General features: G+C 36.8%; 1 protein-coding gene across 13 annotated transcripts in view; it reads left to right on the forward strand.

Moving 5' to 3' along the window:
* sd (TEA domain transcription factor 1 homolog scalloped) overlaps positions 1-25775 on the forward strand; it is a 318794-nt gene that overhangs the window by 269016 nt on the left and 24003 nt on the right. For 11 of the 13 annotated variants that reach the window (XM_074134411.1, XM_074134410.1, XM_074134405.1 and 8 more), the window contains 5 exons: positions 8370-8525; positions 12947-12984; positions 16857-17037; positions 22024-22086; positions 22335-22501. In XM_074134411.1, the coding sequence (XP_073990512.1) occupies positions 8370-8525; positions 12947-12984; positions 16857-17037; positions 22024-22086; positions 22335-22501 (605 nt within the window). The remainder of the gene's footprint in view (positions 1-8369; positions 8526-12946; positions 12985-16856; positions 17038-22023; positions 22087-22334; positions 22502-25775) is intronic. The other 2 variants (XM_074134408.1, XM_074134409.1) reach the window with 1 other exon arrangement.

Below are 25775 nucleotides of genomic sequence, written 5' to 3' on the forward strand. Positions count from 1 at the left end.
TCTTTATTGTGCTTCCATTTGCGGCATACAAATTAAAATCACAGGGGTTCCGTTTTTGTAGGCTACTAGGTGGCACTACGGAAACAGCAGCACCAGTATCAATAAAAAAAAACAGTCCAGACCTCTTGTCTCTGATGAAAGGCGGCGTCTACTCTCTTCGATGCCGGACGACGCCATTTCCGACATCTCAGTTATTTTCCCGATTGATCTTCATCTCTTCGCTTCCACGAGCATGGTTGCTCGCACTTTTTAGCGTTTTGTTTGAACTTGAAATGGTAGAAACAAAGCCAATCAGGACTGTTGGGGTTACGTCCCTTTGAGTTGCTCAGTTTTCTTGTGCGTCCCTCGTTGGGCCTTCCGAGCTTCAATTCAGCTATCTCATTCGTTAATCGCCGGTTCTCCTCTTTAAGGTTCCCGATTTCATCATTTGCAGCTACGGAATAAACTTCAGCTGGGTAATGAACCTCTTGAATTCGGTCGGCCAAGTTGGTATGTCCGGTGGATATAAGTAAGCTTGCATGCTACTCGGAAGCGACCTCATCCAAAGAGTTTTCAACATTTCATCCGCTGTAGTTTCGCCTGCCAATTGTCTCATTCGTCTCAATAAGTGAGAAGGCTTTTCATCTCCTAATTGCCGACCTTCCAGAAGTTTCTGTAGCCTCCTATTTTCCGATTCTGTATAGGCGCTAACTAGCCGTGCCTTAAGATCTTCGTAAGGGGTGGTAGAAAGAGGTTTCTTAACAATATCACTTGCCAGCTGAAGGACGTCAAACTCCAGCGCGGGTACAATAGTGTGAAACTTGGATGCGCTAGAAGCGATATTATTCTTTTTAAATACAGACTCGACCTGGTGAAACCATAATTCGGGGTCCGTTTTGTGAAAAGACGGAATTCTGAGTACGGGAGAATAAGCTGCCACTTCTACTTGCTGGTTATTGGCTTCCTCCATTTTTGCAGTACCACCTTCTTCTGTCTTTAGAGTAAGACCTTCCATAATATTACCACTACTTAAACGCTAAAAACTAAAAAGAAAAGCGAAATGTTGAAAGCTTAAAACTAAATAATATTCTATAACTAAAATTGAGAAAGAGAAGTAATCTATGCTTGATTTAATTTAAAAACAAACACTTAAAATTAAAGAAAATATGAAAGGAATCTCAAGAAGTAATGAAATGATTAGATTCAAAAAACATAAACTGATACATTAACTAATTGGTACATCCGGGCATAAAATGTGAATGATGTACTACCGCCTACTTTATAATTACAACAATTTCTTATATTAAACTTTAATTATTAAAACAAATTACCATAAACTAAAAATAAAAAAACTAATTAGCATTACTCACGTCGGGGTTACCACTGTTGGAGCATTGAGTGGTAACTGGGTAACGGACACACATTGAAATATACAAAATATTTATTAAACTAGGTTTTTATAGTATAAAATAACATAAAATACAAAGCTAAACGCATGAAATAACTAAACTAAGTACGAACACTAAATTACATTTGACAATACAGGTTGCAACCTTAACGTATTATGCATACCAAAAACAAGCGCCTCTTTTATGCCGCGACCAAAGCACAATCTAAAAACTCTCCCCTGGTTATCTCCTGTGCCCCACCAAAAAGGAAGGTGGTCGACATCGATAGCTGTTAACTATCGATGTGCCTTAGTACTATTCACGGATTCCTCTGGGGGCTAGACGACATCATTGTTAGCGCTCTCTACACATTATTACGTTGCATTAATAAATATCCAATTGTTGCCACAAAAGACATTTTAATTTTATTTAAACGAAAATTTTATAAATACTTCACGAAAATGTAATATAAAAATTGAATTATATATATATTTTTAATATAAGTCAACTTTACCAATAATTAATAAAGTTTATTTTAACTGCTTAAGAACGGGGTTAAATTTAAAAAAACAACCTCTTCAAGCTTCTGACTTATTTTCGAGGTCGCCATTTGTAATGTTTACATGAACGGTCAAAACGCCCCATAGTCCATTCCACTTGGGTTTTCGATTGTAACGTTCGCAAGCAAGTGGAACGGGCAAAACCGCGGTCGTGAACGCTTTGTGGAACGCACCCATAGTAAGTTGAATTTATAAAAAAACCATCGAGATCCACAAACTTTAAACCATTATCTTTCGCTTTCTAATAGTAAAATCTAAATGAAATTCTACACAATAGTAAATAAAATATGAATATCTTCTTTAGTGTAAAAAGTGATAAAATAAATTGAAATTGTACAATGTGTATATCTAAAATGTTAGCATGCCATGTTTTCCTTTAAACTGTAAATATTTGAACAGAACATAATGGTTGCTTCTTCGTACACGATTTTCAATAGAGCCTTGAAAATCATTTCATATAAATTAATAAAAAAATTGTATTTTTATGAATTGAAGTATTTTATAACGATTATTTGGTTAGTTATTTACATAGTGTATCTTTTTACAGTCTCTGAACTCAACGTTGTTTAAATCTTTTATGTATACATAAATGTTACCTCGTATTATATATGTCTATGAATAGTATAAATTATTTTTAATACAATTTTAAATCGATTACGTGGTAATGTTTGTAATCAGATATGATTTGCAACTGTTTTTATGTTATAATAAGATGTACCACAATATTTGCTCCTGAAGTTGAACCAATGATGGCCACTCATATTTTACTGGATTGAAGGAATAAAAGAACTGATCACCAGCTTACTGTAATTTAAGTTAATTTTCACAAATTAAATTTTTTCACAAAACATTAGATTTACTCACATATCAACTTCTGTATGGTGTAACCCAAATCGAGAATTTTATCAGGAATCCCTGATTTCCATTGTAACGTACTGGCCTTATTTTATTAAGGATGTCATTTTTCTTCTGTGAAAAGAGGCACAGCCGCAATGGCCCATGCTTTCTCTTAAAAAAAAATTTGAAAAGTTAAGGGATTAGCTCAGCGGTGGACTAGTAAACCGGAGGTCCTGTGCTTAATTCCAGGCGTACTTTCTTAGATTTTTTTTTTCTATGAGACTCTTTCAGGTTACTGTCCGGTGATAGACAGTGTGCAGAGTTTGGAAGACTCCTAGCTGAGGATGTATCGACCTAATCGCACTGACGTAGCAGTCCGAAGAACCGGAAACAATCTTCAGGAGAAAATGCCAAAACTTTTTCAAGGCTCAGACCAAACCTCCTGATCCTAATTCCGTCAGATCCCAAACATCTGGCAGTTAAAACATAAGTGCTTTCTTTGATAAAATAAGTGTTTCTTCTTAGTTTTACAAAAGAGGTCTGATATAAACCCCATTACTTAAAGAAACTCTCTTCAAACTATAAATCGAAGAACCCAACTAGGAACTTGAAAGAAGTCGGTGAAAAATCTTTCATCTCACAATCATCCCTGGACGTACGCGCACAAGCATGAATGCTGTGAAACCGTCTATGCTAGGAAGCACGAATACTTGTGTGAAACTACAAAGTATGGAAGTGAAAAGCTTGATTTAGCTAACCTATCCATTCACCTCCTCATTGCCAAAGAAGTCCATATTACTGGTAGCCAGTCTTGAAAAATATCATTTATAGAAATTTTTCATGTCTTCTAAATCATTCCAACACCTCTTTGGAGGTGAAGGCTCTCAAGAATTCAATGCTTTAACTGTACGAACAGATACAGTTCTCTGTTACTTACCTGCACATCCAAAATTCACCTAATAATTCTACAACTTGAAGAAAAGTAACCCTTGCTCAAAAAATCCAGAATGAAAATAGACTGCAATTCCACACATACTATGTAACACCTGAGATATTTATAATTAGTAACCGACCTTAAACATTCATTTGTTTAAATTACTATATATATTTATATTTTGGCCATTGGTTTGAACTTAGAGTTTGAGACAGAGATTGCCACTGGGTAATGTACGATCCTATCATCTGTAAGGCCTTATTGCTTAATTCACCATTTGGAATAAAGAGTTTAATATATTGTTGATAAGTAAAAAAAAATACAAAACAATGTAAGAATATTCAAGATAGTACTTTGAATATCTGCCGCAGAAGATCTTATCTTTTAATGTTCTGGTAAAGAGAACGTTGAATACGTGCAGAATTTAGAGTTAGCATTTCAACAGATAAAATGTGTATGTTCAGCATAACTTATAAACAGAAAATAGCGGAAAAGTGAAACATTTTTATTGAGTTTAGGTGCAACCAGTGGACCTGAAATTAACAAGGAAATTCTTTACTCAATAAATTTTTTCACGCCTCTATTATTTTCTTCGAATTTAATTTGGCGTTTTTTTCCGAGAGATTCTGGTGAAGTTAAGCTCTCCTAAAACCTCCATATCAATGAATAGAATAGAGGAAAGAAATAGTTCAGTGTGCTGGACTTAGGTTGCAAGTTCAGCTGGTTGCTCCTAGATTTTCTCTTCCTGGTACCCTCTACAGTTTATTTTTAGATATTGGATAGTCCTACCTGTGGCAAATATACTGGCCGAAAAGACACGGAAATTTCAATATCGAATAAAAGAGCTGAAAGATCAGCTAAGTGCTGTAAGGACAATCCTATCTCGGCAGATGGCCAGATGCCCGAAGAAACTTTGTGGAATGTGCACGCGCTGGATCTGTATTCCTCGCTCTTCGAGGAACCCTAGAAGTCTATTGTTCCAGACATAGTGATAATAGTACTGAAATTTTTCAATGGGATTATTTTGATCATAGGGTTGGAAATAATCCCCTACGGTCTACTTAAACTTATGGACAAAAAATAATCATAGAGCTTAATTTTACAAATAATGTTACATTGAAATACACCAGTACTTTACAGCTTGAATTAATATCTGTCTACCGGAGGTCGATGAGCAGAAAAACAAAACAGAAACAAAAGAAATGAAACAAAGTAAAATACAAAATCAATATTCTGTATAAACTTCATTCTGTACTTAAGAGTAATTACTTATAATAATAATAATAATAATAATAATAAAAGAAAATGCTAAAGTACCACGTCAAATGACATGTAAATGTGAGACTAACTCGAAAAAAATTGTCAAAATAAACTTAAATCTTTAAAAGTGAGAAAAAAATCTAAAAACTAATTTTTAAAAAAAGTAATTTATCAAGTATGAAAAAGAGTTATAAAAAATTGCTGAATGAGTGGATTTTGTTAAGATCTGACATACTTAACACACTTATTTAGAGGCCGATTTGGGGAACGTTGCAGATACGATCTTACTGCCCTCAACATTACCCTTTTGTTGCAGTGAAATGTATAATTAAGGTAAGTAACTTTTAATACACAACAGTAGTTGGACACTTTGTTAGAGAGAAATTCGAGCGACCCTCGGAAAAGGTTTTGGATGCCAAACCGGTAGGAAAGTATGTTTAAGATTAACTTTCACTTGGGATACGAAAACTTGCAACCGATTTACCTCACAATGAGATTGGATTCGTTGATGTGTTGCAAATGTTTGCTAAGAATTATATGACCCTTAAAAAGAAATCTAGCAATACTTCAGGAGGAGTTAACTCGAATAAATATCTCCTTGACAAAAACGTTCATTAATAACGTAAAAAATTTCCATTAATTTTGTTTAGAATTTATTAGATGTCACAGACCCTTATGCTGGCCATTTTCATCTACAAAATATTTGTTCAGTAAAGAGAAGCACGTTTAACCTACATTGACTATTGACTGTATTTTATTTTTTTTACTGAGGGGGAAAAATGCATCATCGTGGAGAAATGCCCACGGATGTGGGACCCTCACCCACTAAAAAACCCACCTCCCCTAGAGAAACCCACCTTGGAACCACTTACGCATTACTTCAAGGTGGTACCTCACAATAGCCCATACGAGCTCCAACCGGCCTTCATTCACCTCTCTAGAGCAGACGGAAGTCCAGCTCCTGTTTCTTTCTTTTTAATATTACCTTGACAAAGGTAGCCACCCAGTCCCAGCAGACTCTGTGGGAGAGCATAATCCCTACTATACTTTCGGGCGTGATTCGCCCGATCTCCTATTCTTAGCTCTCCCTCTCCGGCATCCATCAATCAGCCAGAATTATGTGTGATGTGCGTCATCGAGGTCAGAGTCTTCGAAAATACATGGGTCTCCAACTTTCCCGTGTCCTGTAAGAAACTGGGTGAGGTAGTAGTCGACCTCGCTATGCTTTCTTCCGGCCCTCTCAGAAAAGTTGCCAATGAGCCGTGCAGTCCATCTGCCTCGGGTGCCCGTCCGCCACCTCTCATGCCAGGACCTAATAGAGTGATCTCTGGCTACCACCTTTGCCTCTAATCTTCTGAGGACTTCCCTTAGATCGTAGGCCATCCTGGCCGTTCCTGGGCAATCAAATCGATGGGGATTACTCCAACCGCCACCAGAGCCGCAGGCTCCGATATATTGTACATAAAAATTATCATAATTTCGTTAATATATTTTGGTGTATGCATTTTTTAAAAAAGTGTTTTGAATTTTTAAGGATCATAACTTTTTAACTGTTTACTAACGTTTTTTTTTAATCTGTGCATGAATAGTTTGATACCTCCTATTACAGTCAGTGTACAATAAGTTAAATGGTGTGCTACTCTTTACTGAACTAATATTTTGAAATTGGCCAGCATAAAGGGTCTGTGACATCTAATAAATTCTAAAAAATTAGGAATGAAAATTTAATGCAGTAAAATTACTTAAATGATATCAATTGTTATGAATGAAATGTTACATTCTTGCTGATTCGAGTACTTTTTGGCGTTTAATCAACCCTTATACTTAACTTTTTAAACTGTAAGTTTTTGTTAAGGAAATTTTTGAACCTTTCAAATAGATTTTTCTTTATGTACCTTGCCTTGAACAACTTTTAAAAAATATATCTAATGATAAATAAATATTGGGATATCTAGAATAGTTGGGCTGATTTATGCCGTGAATAGGAAATAAAAATATTATTATTAATGCTTCGAGGTTCTGGACACCCACGCACATTAACATTTGGCATCAATGTCTTAGATTTCGAGACCTCTAAAATGCGAATCTACATCATTTTTTGAACCAAATGACTTATCATTCATATAAATCGGCTTACACATCGATAATATGAAACTATTGCAATACTTCCTGTTAGTAGGTGTAAGCGCAGGACGCCACTTTAATGTTACATAGGGGAGCTTTTACTCTAAATCTTGTAGTATTTTATCAAAATCGAGACAAGATTTACAGAGTTATTAGTAATAAATGTTTAAGAGAGGGCCATACGTAAATGGGGCTAACTCTTCTCCAATTGGATATCGAGACCTCTAGAGAGCCCATCTACATGAAATTCCGAATCAAATGACGAATCATTCATGAAAATCGGTCTTGCGTTTAGGCGCTACGTTGTGTTTATAAATGTAGGAAGAAAAAGAAGACAAAGAACAATTATTGAAAACGCAGTTTTGATCATTTTTGACACTTTTTTCTTGAAATTTATTAAATCTATGTTGTTGCGAAAAAATTACTCTTGTTAAGGAGGCTTTGCCCTATATTTTAAAGAAAATTTGGGAATTTCGTCTTTATAAAAAAAGAGACATAAATTGTCAAAGTTGTGTGTTTTTCAATGTTACGCCTTTTTGTGTACTTTTTGATGATTATCCCTTACACATCTGTTCTACTGTTTGAAGAAGGGCTATCTTACCAAAGAGAAGGTGACTAAAAAAACTAAAAAAGTAGTCTATAAAAATTTGTTTATCTTTATCTAGCGTTAGTTAACCGTTGACTAAAAGTCGGCTGCAGACTTAAGTTCAAGAATTTGATTCAAGTTCCTAGAATCAATAGAAGGTTAAACAAAACAGAAGATGATCCGAAGCTCACCATAAGACAGGGTTTCGATATTAAAACAGCTGAAAAATTTATTCAAGATATAGACACTTAAATGCATCCGAATTACTGACTTTAAAAAAGGGGAGGGGTAAGAGCTAGGTCCAGGGCGATCTCTGTATTCTTAGATCCAGGACTTAAGGAAGGCTGTGAAAAAGCAGAAACTTGAACGAGCATCAAATAACTTTCAGGTGAATTAGACGTGCCACCATTCAATCATAACCGTCACTTGCGAGCTGCCTACCTGTCCCAAAAGCTGTCTGAACACTCCAGATATACTGCCCATTTTCTTTGTGTAATTATTTGCAATAAATAATTTGGAGAACCTATCAGTTTTTCAAGTCGTACTTAGTAAAGTTTATAATGAAATTGAAAGTAGGATCGTTCCTTGCCCAAAGGCGGTCTCAGTCTCAATGGAAGAAATACAAAAAAAAAAAAGATTGTTGGTAAGGCATGTTGGGCTGGGAGCGGTCTGGTACGGTGTTTGTCCCCTTCTTGGCGTAGGTAGTGCCGACGGATCAAGCAGCCAAGGAGAAAGCTCTACAGACTATGTCATCAATGTCTTCCGCACAGATTGTCTCAGCCACTGCGATACACAGCAAAGCCGGAGGAGGTTTGGCGTCGCTGGCGCTTGGCACCCAGGTCTCCTACCCACCGCCGGTGAGTCTGTCCAGCGGCACCACCAGCCCGACCCCTCCCTAACACCTTACTAACATTATGATTGCGCGTGCTTCCGCTTCTTCTTTTAGTTTCTAATTTATTTGTTTCTTGTGATTTAAAAACTTCAGAAAATAAGAGTTTACTCCGTGTGTTCACTATTTTATTCGGACTTTCTCCCGAGGAATCTTCTTGCAACTTGTTATGTGCCATAATTAACTTCATAATCTACACTGTTTTAACTATTAGGTAAACCACTTTTTAACCTATGTCATATTTAATTGAAGAACTTTGCTGAAATCAATAGTCCATTATTTTAACCAGAATTTCTGAAAACAATCTAGCTTGGGTACAAGCTACAGCAAATTTTAGATATCCTAGGAATTTAAACCCAAGGCTTCAGGTTGTTAGTACTACCACGTCCTCCCTTCCCAGAATTGGCTTTGAAATAAACAGCGTTTCTTGATCACTTGCACCTCTAACGCTATTTTGCAATATTTGACTTTTCTCTGCAACAACTGGTAACTATTAGATTCTCTTTAGGGCACAACTCACGCCTCCCCCTATGTTTTCCGCATTTCTGAGGATTGCTTTCCCAAATTAAAGGAACCGAGCTCTCGAGAGATGTAGAAAGAAAGGAGAATGGACAATCAGAGATAATCCTCTTTGGTATTCCATGCACTCCTCCTCAAAACGTCATCCATAGATTTTTCAAAGATGGCACCTTAAATTAAGAAGTTGAGAATATTCTTCCCTCCAATTTTGGTAACCACCCAAACTGCCTAAACGTGGGAATTCCCACAGCTTGGCAAGAGGTCAGGATATGGTTACAACTCTCTGCCTTTCAGGGAGGATATATTCCGCTTCAACACCTGGTATGTTCTATGTTCCCTAGAGAAGGTAGTTGGACCTTAACCCTGCCTGAAATAATACGCTATTACTTAACTTTTTACTAACCATTACAGGCTTTAAAGATATGCCCGCAGTGAATCACCACAGTATCTGTTCATGCAGTCTCTCTCTTATAGACCTGGCCTAGTCGATCTTTAAGCGCCTTTGTCAAGTGAATATTCAAATCGTAATATCTGTTTCTACGTCTATCTGTGTGAGGAATTACTTTGAGCCTATAGTGAGACAAATTACTGACCTTCTGAAATACTTTAAAAATCGTTAAATTAACTTAGTTATCCTCCGTCAGGGACAATTTTGCCATGCCCTCATTTTCACATCCGTTCTAAAGAGTGTGCCTGTAGGAGACATCATTCCGCGTTGACTCGAGAGTATAAGATGAGGGTGAAATGTCCGTGGGTGAGGTTTAGCAATTTCCCCTTCAAAAAGATCCACCACCCTCTGCCGCCTTCATCTTTTTTTCTATTTTTTTTCGTCATTCTTTCTTATGATTTTTTTGAGATGGTTAAAACGCGTATCATTTTCCCCATAAACCTACCTGAAATACCGATAAACTGTGATCCAATTACTGGCCTCATTAAATACATTTATTATGACACTATTCTTTTGTAGATGCAAAAAATGTAACTGGTAGGAGAAGTTGTCAAGTAACCATTTTACTGTCTTCTTTTTACCTGTTTAACTTCATGTGGCACTATCCACAATTTTTTTTTACATTTACAATGATATTAAGATGGCAGCTAATGGTGTCATTAGACATTGGCATTTCTACAGCAAGTGCATGAATCATTTGGATTTAATTCTACCGCTTTCTGTTATGTTTTAAAATCACATGATGACCGCCCAGAACCTGATTTTCTTACTTAAGGTTGTATCACTATTATTTAATTTTGAAATCAACGCCTTGCAATAGAATGATGGAGGATCTTACTCATCATTCGTAACTTCAGCTACTTGTCCTATTTTGGCTTTCAGTTTATTCATCATGACGTAAAATTATTATACATCGAAAACACAGCCGCATCTAATAACAAAAATCAACAATTTGTACTGTTTGAAGGGTCATATATGTATTGTAACACTCTATGGAGTCTAAGATTTATATAATGTTCTGCTTAGGAGTCCTTAAGACGTCTTTAATTAGATTGGTCGTTTCTTTTTCATAAACCCGAATAGTGAAATCGAGTTTGCCCACGATCTGTAAACATTTTTTTGAGTTTATATAAAAACTGAAAATCTTTCCAGCGGAATCCTGCGCAATCATAAATAAAAAACAAATTAACAGCCCTCTTTTGGTGCAGGGGTAGGATATAAATTTTTATAGATAAGTTTTTTTTAGTTAGGTAACTGATTTATTAATCCAAAGGGGAGAAAGATTTTGCCAATATTCAGTCATAGTTTTTTTTATTTGTATTATATTAATGCCAAGTTTTCGACCTAGGCGCAGGTAATCAATCATCTTCAGGGCTTATACTAATGCTTTTTTTTCTTAATTTAAGGCGCGTCAACATCTGAGATTATTGGCGCGCGGTGCTTTTTTTAGTGCACTGCCGGCCTCCGGACAGTGTTCTCTCGTTACAGACATCACAGTTCATCACCGGACAGTGATCTGTAAGAAGTTTCTAGGAAGAGAAAATCTAAGGCCAGCAGCTGGATTCGAACCAGACTAATGAACAGTTGTAACAGGTTTTACATTATGGGTGTTAGCCTCAAAGGTTGGTATGTATTCTGTCCTGAGGTAATGGCACTAATGCAAATTAAAAAATTATGACTGAAATTGGTAATAATCTGTCTTCCCTTTGATTAATAATATATGTGTCTTTGATTTCTATCAAATATAAGTTTTTATACTTACCATGTTGCATGCAGCTATAACTTTAATTGAATTAAACAAAGCATCGCTGATTACTCTTAGCAGAGAAGTTTTAAACACAGAATTATTATTATTTTTTAATCCATTCTTCTAGTTTTAAAATTCAACAAACTAATTTGATAAGAAAAATCTATAATCAAATATATCTTGTAATAATTAATATGTATGAGAAGTTTCGATAAGTGGTGGGGTGTGTACTTATCTCGGTTATTTGCTAAAAATGCTATCGACTGCAAAACCACATATAACATGTTATATTGGGATGTTATAAGCATCCCACGTATTATCGAAAGTTTTCTTACACAGTCTTTATTTTCATGCGGTTAAAGTAGGTAAATACGATTGGCAGCAAAAAATTATTTCCATCACTAGGCAATAAAAATTTAGTTCTGTATAAATTGTAATGGATAACTGTAGTGGAATGAGCCAAAATTATATCTTGCACCCAAAAAAATAGTTTTACAACATAATCCAAAAGTGTTCTCTAGAATTTCTGAGCATTTAATAACATCTCCAAACAGCCGTAAAACGTTGTTTTCTGAGTAGTTGTTGGCAGCTCACAACACAGTACTCTAATAAATTACTAAAACAGTGTATCTTTTTTTTTTAAGTTTATTTTTAATTATTTATTTATTTTATTTTTTTGAAATTCCCCGCAAAACGATTTTGCTTAAACTCCATACACCAAAACTCCAATAGTATTGTCTTCTTAACAACATAAAATATATCTACCTATCTTAACAACACAAAGCGGAATGCAGATCTTACCACCTAATTCCAAAACAGTCCAAATCAGTGTAGATTCCAACACATTCTAGTAAATAACCCAAAACTTTACAGTTCTTAACAGCAAATCCCAAACAGAACTTGCAGCACCTGTCTCCGAAACAGTCCTTAATTGGGAACTGAACCAACTCTGAAGCCATCCAGTGAAACGCAGAAAACCATACTCCAAATAGCCCTAAAGGGTAAAGCTTTTAATAGGTCACTCCAAAAAAAATGCACTTCACAGTATTGGTTTTACACTATCCGTCAATACTGCAGTACACAGTGCCACTCTTACTTGAAAATAATAGTCGGCACCATTCATTACAATTCTCCAAAACGTTTTTGCATTTTTGGTCATGATCATCACATGTAGTCAAATAAAATTTAAAAAATGAAACCTCCAACAAATGTAGCACGAAAACGAGGATTGAATGTATGTAGCATGAAGTTCATAATTTCTGATTCTTTTATTAATTTTTATTTGTTTTGTTTTTAACAACTGACTTTTTTATCATTAACTTTTATTTTACTAAGTGTGAGCGCTTGCGTACTTACCATTGTGTTTCGCTTAATTGAATTGAGCAAATAACTTACCTGTTGTAAAAAGTCTAAAGTTTTATAAATTTACTTTTGCATGTTTCTTTTAATAATTATTTATCGAATTTCTGAGGGAGATCCCAAAAAATTAATAAAATTCTTCTAAAAATAAAATTAAAAAAAGTCATGATTTTTTTTTTTTTTGCTAACGGTGATTAGGTTGGGCATTTTGTCAGGAACGAAAGTTGCATTCTGACTATGGGATTGGGATGTTCCTTAGGAAATGATTGAAGTATTATAGAAATTTAAATTTTATTTAAATTTTGTATTGTTTCAGTTCTGGCAGCCAGGATTACAACCAGGAACCTCTCAAGAGTAAGAAAGTTAATTAATAGTCAAAATAATAAAATAGTGATATAAATAATGCTGAAAATCTGTTAAAAAAAAAAAATAATTCTCAACGAGGCTGAATAATAGCCGAAAGTGGGAAACCAGTAAAACCGCCACGTTAGTAATAGAGAATAGAGAAAATGGTTGGTTACATGGGTCCGAGGTCTACTAGACAGTCAAGGAAACTAGGCGACTGTTTATTTCTCTTTCTGGTTGTGGTTTAGTGTCAAGACTCTGAATTACTCTTTTTTGAAGGATTTCTTCTTTTTTGCCTCCTGAAGGGCCTTGACCTCCTTCAATTTTCTATTTCCAGAAACTCCTATTCTGAGCCTTACACTACTTTTTACCAGCTATTTAAGTCGACCTCCACTTCCTCTAAACACCTTCTCCTAGGTCTTCCTCAAACCCAGCCGGACCAATCGTTTTTCCTTTCACTGCGGCATCCTTATCTGGCAATGCATTTCATGTTATTAACTCGTGTAGCTATTCATTTTGCATACACCATTTACACAGTTCGGGCCTGAAGTCGTTTAACTTTTCGATTTACTTTGACCTCAGGATTAGGCGCAAACTTTTTTCGGGGGGGGGTTAAAGACCATTCCCAAGGAATCATATCCCCAATGCCCAAAGTCCAAGATGTCCTGTCCTCCCATTCCCTTTCCCGAAGGCCATTCCTTCGGTGATACCCTCCATCTGAGTTTTCCTAGGCCTTCCTTTTCCTGCCCCTCTCACTAGGAATGAAATCAATCATCTTCCTAGGCCATCTCTCCCCACTCATACGCATCACGTGGCCGTACCATTTTAATTTCCGTGTTTCAATGGAATACAAAATGTTTATTTGTATTCAAGCGTCTTCGTATTTCCGGATTAGGCACATGCCATATCTTGGAGACCCCACAGCTACTTCTCCAGCAATCCATTTCTAAGGCCAATAGCCTGTCTTCCATTTTCTTCGTTAGGCTTCAAGTTTCTGCCGCGTAGAGGGTTATATTCGCCAAGAAAACGTGGAAGAGTGTTTTTTTAATCTCCATGCGGATAGATTTACCCCAAAGTACCGAGTTCAATAATTGGATAGCTTGCTTTCCCTTTACAATTTTCTTGTGGATATCCAATTCTGAAGACCCAGTAGCTGATAACCAGGCACCCAAGTACTTAAACTCGCTACAAGGATGCAGCTGCCAATCATCCACAATCAGGGACGTAGGGGAAGATCCACCTTCCACCATATATTGCGTTTTGGACTTGTTGACCTCTAAACCCCATTCTGAGTACGCTGCAAGCAGCTTCCTCAATATGTACGATAGGTCCTCCTCATCTTCAGCTATAAGCACTTGATCGTCCGCAAACTGCAACGTGTATAGGGTTTCTTCTCCTACTTTAACTCCCATATTAGAACATTTTCTCTTCCATTCAGAGAGGGCTACATCGATAAAGATGTTAAAGAGGACGGGCGAAACACAGCAACCTTGCTTAAGTCCTTTTGATATAGGGAACGATTCAGAAAGGCAGTTACCAATTTTGACCGAACATCTCGCTTCCTTATGTACGGCTTGAATTAAATAATCGCTCACACCCGCTTTACCCAGAGCCTCCCAGAGTTTTACCCAAGGAACGGTGTCGTATGCTTTCTGTAAGTCAATGAATGCCAAGTAAACTTCTCGGTTGCAAGCACTTTTCTTCTCTATCAGCTGGGTTATGCAGAAAATATGGTCCACGCTGGACCGTCCAGTTCGAAAACCGGCCTGCTCCTCTGGGCACTTCCCGGAATACTCTCTTTCAATTCTATTTTCCAGTATTCTCCCATAAAGTCTACTGAGGCTATTCGTAACCGTTATTCTTCTGTAATTATTAAATTCCTTTTTACTGCCTTTTTTATACACAGGAATAATGTGCCCAACAGTCCAATCAGAAGGAATTTCCGCTCCATTAATGCATTCCGTAAATATTGTTGCTAACTTATCTTCTAAATCAGAACCAGAGTTCTTTATTAATTCAATGGGTATGTCGCCTGGCCCGGGTGATTTTCTTATTTTGCATGTATTTTATGGCCTCTTCCAGTTCTTCCACTGTTACCGGAAATATATTTCGGTCTTGAAACTCTTCGTTTCTGGAAAAGGGTGTCTGGCCATTAAAGAAAGATGGTCTATCTTCTTCTAGAAGTTTAGCGAAATAATCCCGCCAATCAGCTAATCTTATTAGATGACGATTAATCTTGTTAGGTTTAGGGTTTTTTATTTCTTTCAAAACTTGCCAAGCCTCAGCTGATTTCTGCCCTCCAATGTAAGTATTAATCCGATTACAAGTATTTTCCCAGTATTTATTAGACCATTCTTTTCTTTTCTTTTTCACTGCTATATTTATCCTCTTGTAATCTTCATAGACAGCAGCACCCTTTGTGGCTAGCCATTTCTGGAATAAATTCTTTTTCTTACCTACCAATTCTTCAGCCTCTTCGTTCCACCAATATTTATTTTTCTTCTTTCTATTTTCCAATCCTTAAGCCTCAAAAGCCGCCTTATGTAAACAGTTCTTTACGCTGTCGTATTGTTTAGAGATGCTCTTCTCATTACTGCCTAACCCCAATGAAGCTCTATTTTTGAAGAGGTATTTAGTTGATTCCTGGCTCAAACTATCTAAACAATACGGACTATTTCATGTTTACTGCCACCGAAATTGTTGGCGTTTTGTTTTCTGGGTAATTTGTGTATCTTTAACACAAAGGTGCCCCTCACAAGGTAGTGATCCGAACCACATTCCGCGCCTCTCACTACTCTCACATCTCTAGGCATCAATCTGGAATTGTATCTAATGATCAGATAGTCAATAACAGATTTAAGCTGTCTTTTGGGTTGGCACCAGGTAAATTTATGTATTTCTTTGTGTTTGAAAAAACCGTTCAGTATTTTCAGATTATGCAGCTCACAAAGATTAATAAGTCGTTTACGTTGTGGTTACACTCTTCTTCTCTATGGAGAATGAAGGTATGCCTTCCAACCACGTTATTACCATTCCTTCTACCTACCCTTCCGTTCAAATCTCCCATTATCACGAGAATCTTCCCACCTGGTACTGCTTCCGCTACCTCCTCTAATTCCCCAAAGAACCGGTCCTTTTCTGCCAATGGCTTATCATCAGTCGGTGCGTATACCCCCAAAATGACAACAGTCTCTCCGAACAGTTTCAATTCCACTCTAATCATTCTTTCATTGATACATTCATAGTCTCTAACTAAATTTCCGTTAAATTAAAACGGCTACTCCTGCTTTAGCTCTTTCATGCTTCTCCACTCCGCTATAAAAATGTGGATAGTCTTGTAATGTTTCACTTCCCTCTCCTTTATTCTTAGTTTCCACTTATTTAAAAAAGTTGTCTTTCCAATATACAAAGTAGCCTTTGGGCTCCAGCAATTCGCTCCTACTGCCGAATGTTTCACTGCCTGCCTTGACGCCTTTTAGCACCACTGTGAGAGTTGAGATGTACAATGTCTCACGATTTTGTTCCGCCTGAGAACCCCTAGCAAGCATATCTGGAACAGATTAAACCCGAATTGATATTTCAGAGAGGAAGTAACCTGAACAGATAAACTTTTCTTCATCAGCAAATTAGCGAACAAGGATTCTCAGCTCTTGAACCCCAATCGATTAACTAGAAATTCTTTAAAGTTAATATTAATTTGAAATAAATAGCATCATAATTTGTGTTGATCGAGAATCGTAATGTAACCGAATTCACTTTTCGTTGAGTTTAAATTCTTTTATTACTTAAATTTACTTTAGTAAACTGATTGATCATTAAAAAAAAAAAAAAAAATCTTAAAATTAAATTTAATAATATTTTGTTTCTGTTTAACATTTCAGTGTAAAACCATTTTCGGGAGCAGGAACGTACAGTGGCAAACCTAGCGGGGTTGTGAGCTCAGCGACAAGCGAGCTGGGCGTACCTCCGCCGCCGCCGTGGGAAGGACGGGCGATAGCTACCCATAAATTAAGATTGGTAGAATTTTCAGCATTTATGGAGCACCAGAGAGAACCTGACACCGTAAGTTATGCAGAATTGTATTTTTAATTTTAAATATGACATCAGATTGCTTTTGCAACTTAATATTCTAAGCAATCAAGCGTTTTTTTCATTAATCCTCATTCGTACTTTGTGTTTTTTACCAGCTATGATTACCGAAGATAGCCCTTCTGCATTCAGTTTATTTCTACAGGAGCTAAAGAGGAACTGACTAATTATAGTCAAGTTAAATCTAAAAATTCCTGCCCAGTTTGCGTCAGTACTTTTTTAAAAAAAAGATTGTAATGGTACTTGAAGCCTCCGTTTCTCTAAGGGCTGCCCAGGTCTGTTTCAAAAAAATTAGATGGGGTGATATGAGCCAGGAAATAAGTCTTGTCCAGAGCGCCCTCCTTTCTTAGATTAAGCATTTCTGAAGCAAGCCGAACGAAGACTTGTTTATAAACTCGACGATTATAAAAACTGAGTGAAATCTGTTGTGAACACTCACACGACATTCTCTTACTACTATTCTCGAGTTGTTGAACACTCCAAAAAAATGCCCAAAATAAATTTTCTCTAAAAAATTATTGAATAACAACTTTATATTAATGCGAAGTTTAATTTAAAGAAAAGTAAGAAGACATATTTGAAAGAAAAATTGCAGATAAGTAAAAGATCAAAGAGTAATGAGGTACTTCTGGTAGTTTTGGAATTTATTACTAACTCAGAATTTAACGAAGCCATTTAACTGCCCTTTATTGCATAAAACACCCAGAGCCGTATATTGCACCGAAATAGAACTTCTCTCCCTTGAGCCTCTTTAATCGAATTATCTTGAAAAATTATTTTAAAAGAATTTGTAGACCTACACTATTACAATAAGAATAGAAATTTTAAAGAAATAGTTTTTTTGGTATTTTGGCGCATCGACTGCCACATTTATTAGCGCCCATAATCATGTTTCTTTTCTCTTTTCTTTTGTCACTTGAGCTGGGATGACACGTGCTACCTTATAACTCAAATCACCTTATAAGGTAGGGTGGAGGTTAGGTATGCAAGGGTGTCTTCACATATCCTCTCTTTTTTCATCGACCTTATCGACGACAGAGATTGGAATATCCTTGTGTCATCCCTTAAATTCAATAAATTTTATATTAAATATCTAAGTGAGAGTTAATAATTATTATTATATTCTGTTGTATTGATTTTAAACAATACCAAAAGTATTTCTGGATATTTATAACTTCTACAGTTACTGTTTGCTTGGGCTTCATTATAGTACACACTTAATCTGAGGAGACTAAAACTAAATAAAATTATCCCAAAGGGTTGAAATATTTGTATAAAATTCTTTCAACTCCAGTATAAAAAACCTAACCTAAGGATTTAGCTTTAAAATAGTGGGGCGGGACCTGTGCCCCATGGCACCGCAGCTAAAAGAGGTTTATTGTGCCTTCCGCTTTTTTGGATCTAGTAGACGAAACCTCCCCTACTAAAGAGGTTGAGGACTTCCCCTACTAGTTCTTTTTGCGCTACTATCTCCTTTGGTCTCAAAGATCCAAAGGTTTCATTGCGCAATCACTCGATTGCAACACAATCGAACAACAAGTAAGAAACCGTTTCCTCCTCTTCTTTGCTCAACGAATCTTAGCTGATAAGCCCTACCTTAAACAGATGCTACCTGAACCTATCATGCCCTGTGAATAGGCCTATGATCAGAGTAATCTAATTTCTACCCAATCATAGAGTCACTTTGGCTTTTTGTTTACACAACCAAGACATCATAGTCTTGCTGTGTTTGACCCCAGAATACTTCACCAAGTTCTTTTCATGTTCTCTTCAGATTCAGTCTCTGGGAGCCGTACGGACTGCACCCATGGTGATTCCCAGGCTGTAAGGGCACTGCTCAAGACCTCCGTAATCAAAAGGGCAGACCAGTTTCTGCACCCTGGCTAGAGCCTTGATGGCCTGTTGTTCAGTCTTTCTCCACCACACTACCTCACCGTAGGTGATAATAGGAATGAGTGTTCGTGTATAGAGCCAGTGGGTCATTTTAAAGCGTAAACCCCATGTTTCGCACAGGTTCTAGTAGTACCACTAAGAGCCTGTTTTGCCTTCAGTGTAACTTTATCTAAATATGCTTTCCAAGTGAGTCTTGCGTCTGGGACAACGCCCAGATACTTAACCTCACGCGACACATCTAGAGTTTTATCAAAAATCATTGTTTGTCTCTATGTCCCTTCTCCTAGTAAAGGGTCCAGAATAGTCTTAGAAGGGTTCTCAGTAAAATCTATGATCTTGAGTGCTTCCTCCATGAGCGCAGCGAAGATTATCTCGTGCCTACTCCTGACCACCACAGAAATATCATCTGCATAGCCGAGGGCAGAGAACTCACGAAGGTCTAGCATCTCAAGTTAGTCGTCTGCGACCCTGCTCCACAGGAGCGGGGATAGGACCCCCCCTATCCAGGGCATCTTCTGGCAGTCATTTCCATCATGAGGTGGGGAGATCAACGGTCACTGTAACAGACCCTCACTACCACAGGAAGGCTACATTACAATGGGTTGTCGCCCGGTGCCCCAAGATGATCGTTACCGCACTTATATTTTACTACCCTGTTCGCATTCAGCCTCGACAGGAGTCCCCATCTCAGCTTGGGTAGGGATCCGGGCGGGGTCAGACAGGATCAAAGGAGGGATAGAAGCAATGATTAGCTGTGGGGGTATACCACCACTATGCTCTATGTGTACTATGTAAATGTATTGGGGTGTTACAGTGTAATGTTACTCATGTTCATGTTGTTAGGCTGGGATACCCGCAGGGACGCCAAGTACCCTGAAGAAGTGGCTAATCCACTACCCCTTACGGGGAACCTAACCTAAACATACATACGACTTTTTTTTGCCAATAAATACATTTATGCCAATAAATGCATTCTCGCCAATAAATATATTCACCCCTACAATATAGCATGACGATCAACCCTTATACAACTGTCCTACCGGACAGTTTTAATAATGTACTCATTGGAAGCATCTACACAAGGGGAAAGTGCTCGATATTCTTTTTCCCTTTAAAATAACTAAACTAACGTAAATTTGACTATATAAATTAATACATTTTAGATACTGTATAAGTAGCCTTCTGATGTAATGCAGTATATTCTTTTAATGCAGTAAAATTAATTAAATGGTAAAATCAAAAAATTACCAAAAGTGCAATGGATTGTTATAAATACAATATTTTTCATAATTTATGAGATGTCACAAACCCTTGTGTTGGCCATTTTCATTCACAATATATTTTTTTTTTTAGTTAAGAGTACCACTCGCCATTCGCCTTTTAACTCATTGATTGTAATGCTAGATATCAAACTATTAACGCGTAGGCTCTTAAAAAACGCTAACAAACTGTTAAATAAATTATAACGCTAAAAATTCAAGATACTTTTTTTTAAAAAGCGTTCATCAACATACAGGTAGTCCTCGACTTACGACGTTGATCCGTTCCTACGCGGCGTCGTAAACCGTTTTTTCGACGAAAGTCGGAACATACGTAAACTGTACCATATACTCGTACAGTACAGTACTGTATTGCCATAATAACATTACAGTACTGTAAGCACTTAGCCTATCCTAACACAGTACCCTACATAATTATCAAAAAACACATATAAAATACTGACAGTACGTTTAATAATGAAATGAAACAGTTTCATATTCATATTCATTTTTAGTTTTAAGTTGCCACCACAGCCATTATTATGTTTATTATTCAATTTATATTATAATTATGATTTTATCAGTTACACTTTTGTAAAATACTCTATGTAACACAGAACCCCTGAAATGTGTATATATACACTAAATACATCTATCTAACTATCTATCAGTAATAAAAAACAGTAGTGTTCTGTAATAAAAAAGAGAGAACAATTCCTTACCTTTATTTCTATGGTTGGCTTGCACACTGCCATCAGAAGAGTCTGCCTTACGTTTGGGAGCCATAATGAAGGGCAAAAAGTGATCTTGTCAACGATGTTAATGGCGAGGGATGCTGGTGAGGCCGTCTTCCTCGGTCCCGAGCCGCTGCACACCAAATCGCAGTTCGCGGGCTTTTCATACTACTGTACAGTACATACTTCACACCAAAACACGTACAGTAGTTCGCGGGCTTTTCATAGTACTGTACAGTACTGCACACCAAAACACGTACAGTAGTTCGCGGGCTTTTCATAGTACATACTGTACAGTATTGTACTGTAAATGGGAGTCGTAACCACGAAACGTCGTAACTCGAGCCGTCGTTACCCGAGGACTACCTGTACCTGGCAGTTATTAACTGTGTTTAATTGGGCTCTCGTATTCTTTTGTCGTTTAATCAACCCTTATACTTAAACTTTTCTGACGATTAGTTTTTGTTAAGGAATAATTTTAGTAATTGTAATTGAATACTCGTTACTTGTACACGTGCCAAGCTTAATTTGCGCGGCAAATGAAATTTTGCTGGTTTCGCTAATAAGAGTTGATCACTTATTGATATCAATATATCGTCAATGTTCCATTCATGAATTTAAGGGAAATAATTGATTCCTATTATGTCAATCAAAAAAATCAACTAAATCAATGTTGATTGAATATTTAGTGTATTCTCTGAGGGTCTAATACTTTTACACCATCGGATATGCGAGTAAACTTTTTAGCCAATCATAAAAACTGTATATGTTGGTAGGAACAATCTTATATTTAGTGGGATTAATGTTATTATTATAAATGATTTATTATTTGGGGTGGGTGCTGGTCTAGTGTCAAGAACGTGGCTTTGTAAGTGGGAGATCCCCAGTTCGAATCCCGCACATGACTACTTTTTATTTGGTAGAACAAATTGTTTAAAGTGTGAGCTTCCGCCCCCGTCCACGACAACTAATTGGTAGTTGGACGTTAAGCCCCGCCTGAAAAAATGGGCGATTACTTTACATTACTCTATTAAAGATATCATCTTCATCTTATTTTGTTATTGTACTTCCAGTATCACAAGCATCTGTTCGTCCACATCGGTGGGGCTACTACCTACACAGATCCCCTCTTAGAGGTAAGATTAACATTGTTACTTGATTAAACTTGTTAGTTTATTCTTATTTTTAGGTTTTATAAAAAATATTTTATTCAGTCAACTGCTATTGCATTGAGTTTTTAACTTAATGCTTATTTGAAGTACTCCTCAGTATGTTCATAAGAAATCAATACTGAGAATCTGACACAATTTATGTTCCTTCTCATTTTTTTCATTTAACACAATTTTCCTCTTATTCACATTTGAAAAATTAATTCTTGCTATAGGCTGTGGATGTTCGACAAATCTATGACAAGTTCCCTGAGAAAAAAGGTGGCCTGAAGGAGCTGTATGATAAAGGACCACAGAATGCGTTCTTTCTGGTGAAGTTCTGGGCTGATCTCAATACTAACATCCAGGATGAGGCGGGAGCCTTTTATGGTGTTACTAGCCAGTAAGTTGGTCATCTTACTACAAAATTCCAACTTACGGCCTTCTTATTCAATTAAGGCTATGTAGGTAATATGTACTTAGGTAATCAGCCAAATATGAAATTCATATTTCATAACTATTGTTTTCATGACTTGCCTGTTCAGTTAATGGACCTGGTGGCTATAAGGCTAAATTCATGAACAAATCTTAATTCACATACAAATCACCAATTATAGTTTTTCGTGAATAGAGAATTTTACTTCAACTATAGTTTCAGTCTTACTCTATACTTACTGAGTGCGGGTAGTTACGTGTTGTAGATTTTTGTTTTTTGAAATATTATGACAAATTTGTGTGACAAATAATAAAGTAGAATCAATTAAAACTAGCATTTATTTAAGGGTTTGGTTTAACCTAACTACATTTTCAATATTTGCGTTACTTTTCATTTTGCCAGTTCACACAATTTTTTCCCTATTCACATTTTTTAAAAAAAAAGTTATGCTATAGGCAGTCGGTGTTCAACAAATCTCTGAATTTTCTGAGAAAAAGTTAGTATAAGTTGTAAGTTTAAGAACCACACATTCAATTATTTTTTGAATTTACATAAGTAATTGAAGCCTTGAGTTTTTTCTGTACTCTGCCGTTCTCCGGACAGTGTTCTTTCGTTACAGACAACACATTCCATTCCTGGAGAGTGAGGTGTAAGACGCTCCCAAATTAGAAAACTAAACAAAATACCTTTTGCAAAATAACCCACTTACACTCACTAGTTAGGTTAAGTTGACTTCCTCTTTATTAAAGTAAAAAATTAAAATTGTGTAATACATCAACTAGTTCTTGTTTTTCTTCTTCAGTTCCTTTTATTCTTACTTTGTTTCTCTTTCCAACAATCAAGGTTCCGTTCCGAATAGTATAATTCAACTTAAAATTCTGATAATCTAACTGTGATGACATCTTCCCCCAAAACGTCCGTCCTGTCCTTGTCTCAGTGGCAACCAAACCACAAGTAAGTGTTTAAAATATTAATATCGGTAATAACCAGCATACAATTTGCCGACCACGCCATCTCAAATCAGAACTCTTTTTTGTTTGAGACTTTTAACCCAACAACCACCACTATAAAAATCTTCAGGATGTATTAAATAGTGTTGGCAATGTGACTAGTGCATTCAATAGATAATGCCAGAAAATTTACTTCTTCTTCTTCTTCTTTTATCTAATGCTCTTATGCCTTCCAGCGTCGAGCTTAAGATATTTTAAACCCTTAACCTTCCAGCGGGCGCGCCCAAAAAGTTACAAAAACGGGCGCGCGTATCTTACAGATAAACTTTGGTATTTTTAATTTTTTCTATCAATAGAAGAAATGAAATTAATTAAATAACATCTATAATTATTAATAATGAAATAACAAATAAAAAAAGACTCAGAAAACGACAGAACTTTTTATTTTTTACAAGCCAATAAGTGTAATTTTACAATCAGCATGTTCAGCCATTAGACTGTCTAAAAGTGTTCGCAGTTATTTCCTCCTCGTATCTGAGATATACAATGTTTTTTTCTGTCAGTAGAAAACAATATTCTTATAAACAATGTTGAAAATAGTTCAATTTGATGAACACGTATAAAAGAAAAAATATAAATAATTGATAAGTCAGGAAACTTACTCGAATGGTCGCGAGTATATGTCAGGCACGGATCGGCAGTTGCAAAGAAATGTACAACCCCAAACAAGATAAGATTTTTACTGAAGGAAACTAGTCATGAGAGTGTAGCATTGCTTAAAGGACAGCATCCTCCGCCGCTCCGTCTCTAAACTGCGATTATTTTAGTCTAAGCTTGTATCTGTGAGATAGCGCGCCCGCTGGAAGGTTAACCAACGGATGTACTCTTCCTTGTTATTTGCCCAATCTTGGTCTGCCTCTTGGTCTACGGCCTTCTGATTTGGCCTCCATCAAGCATCTAATCTTCTCCTCTTCTCTTCTCCTGCAGACGTGGCCAAACCACCCCAACTGCCGATTCTCCAACTTGTTTACGAAGGGTTGTACCTCTAAGCTGCTCCTTATTGTTTCATTTCTAATTTTATCTCGCTTAGTTTTCCCTTCGACCCGGCGGAGAAATCTCATTTCGGCAGCTGTAACTCGGCTTGCATGCTTATCCAGCATAGTCCACGATTCTGCCCCATACTGAAGAAGAGGTAAGTACACGGTCTTGAAGACGGTCATTTTCACTTTTTTGCTGACCTCTCTTTTACCGACCACAGTATTCCTAATCAGACCGAAGGCTTTATTGGCCACACCCACCCGATTCAGCACCTCTTTATCGATTCTGCCATCCCGGCTAAACAAGACTCCAAGGTACCTAAACTCCTCTACCTGTTCCATGAATGCCCCTACACACTCCACCCGGATTGATTCTTGTGTCCTTCCAACGTGCTTTTACTCACGTTCAGCGCCATTCCTTTCGATTTGAGCACTTCATTCCATTCAGCTACTGAATGCTGCAGATGCTTTTTGGAACTCGCTAACAGTACTACATCATCCGCGTAGAGAAACGATTGAGCATATATCGGCCTCATTCTCCAGTTACCTACCTTTACTTGGAGTGTTCTTCTTTTACACACTTTATTTATCTCGTCCATGAAAAGATTAAAAAGCAGAGGACTTAAGCTGTCACCCTGCTTCACACCCCTCTCTAAATTAAATGGACCCGATACTTCCCCGTTCAGTCGTACAACTGCCTTAGGTTCCTGGTATACTGACTTAATGTCCCCGCAAGGGGTGTCTGATGCATGCAGACACTTGGGGAGCAGCTACCCCACGTGTTACCACAGCTCATTACACCATGCACCCTCATCTTAACGGTACATTGTACACTAATACTAAAACACGATCACTACAGACAAGGTCATCTACAGTACACGCCTTAGGACTACCGTCCCTAAGGTTTCACCTAGTTAGGTAAATGTTCCTGACTAGGAAATAAACCAGTTGTCCAGAGGTAACGGGGCCTCCAATCACCCGCTTGGAGTATAAATGATTCAAAGAATAAAAGATAGCCTCAGAAAATTTACAATATATTATAATAATATAATTTATGATATAAATATAAATTCATAAAATTTGTATCCTCACCCCAGGTTTTTAAACTTATTACAAAATTAAATCATGCATAGAAACAAAACAAACTAACTCTTATAAAGAGTGATCCATTTAAAACGCACCAATCGCTAATAACGTTTTAGGAAAGCGAAATTTCGGAAAACCCACGAAGTAAACTATTTTTTTTTTTTTTTT

This window comes from Rhodnius prolixus, unplaced genomic scaffold (assembly GCF_049639745.1).
Source record: "Rhodnius prolixus isolate KJV_2025 unplaced genomic scaffold, Rpr scaffold_16, whole genome shotgun sequence".
Taxonomy (NCBI): Eukaryota; Metazoa; Arthropoda; class Insecta; order Hemiptera; family Reduviidae; genus Rhodnius; species Rhodnius prolixus.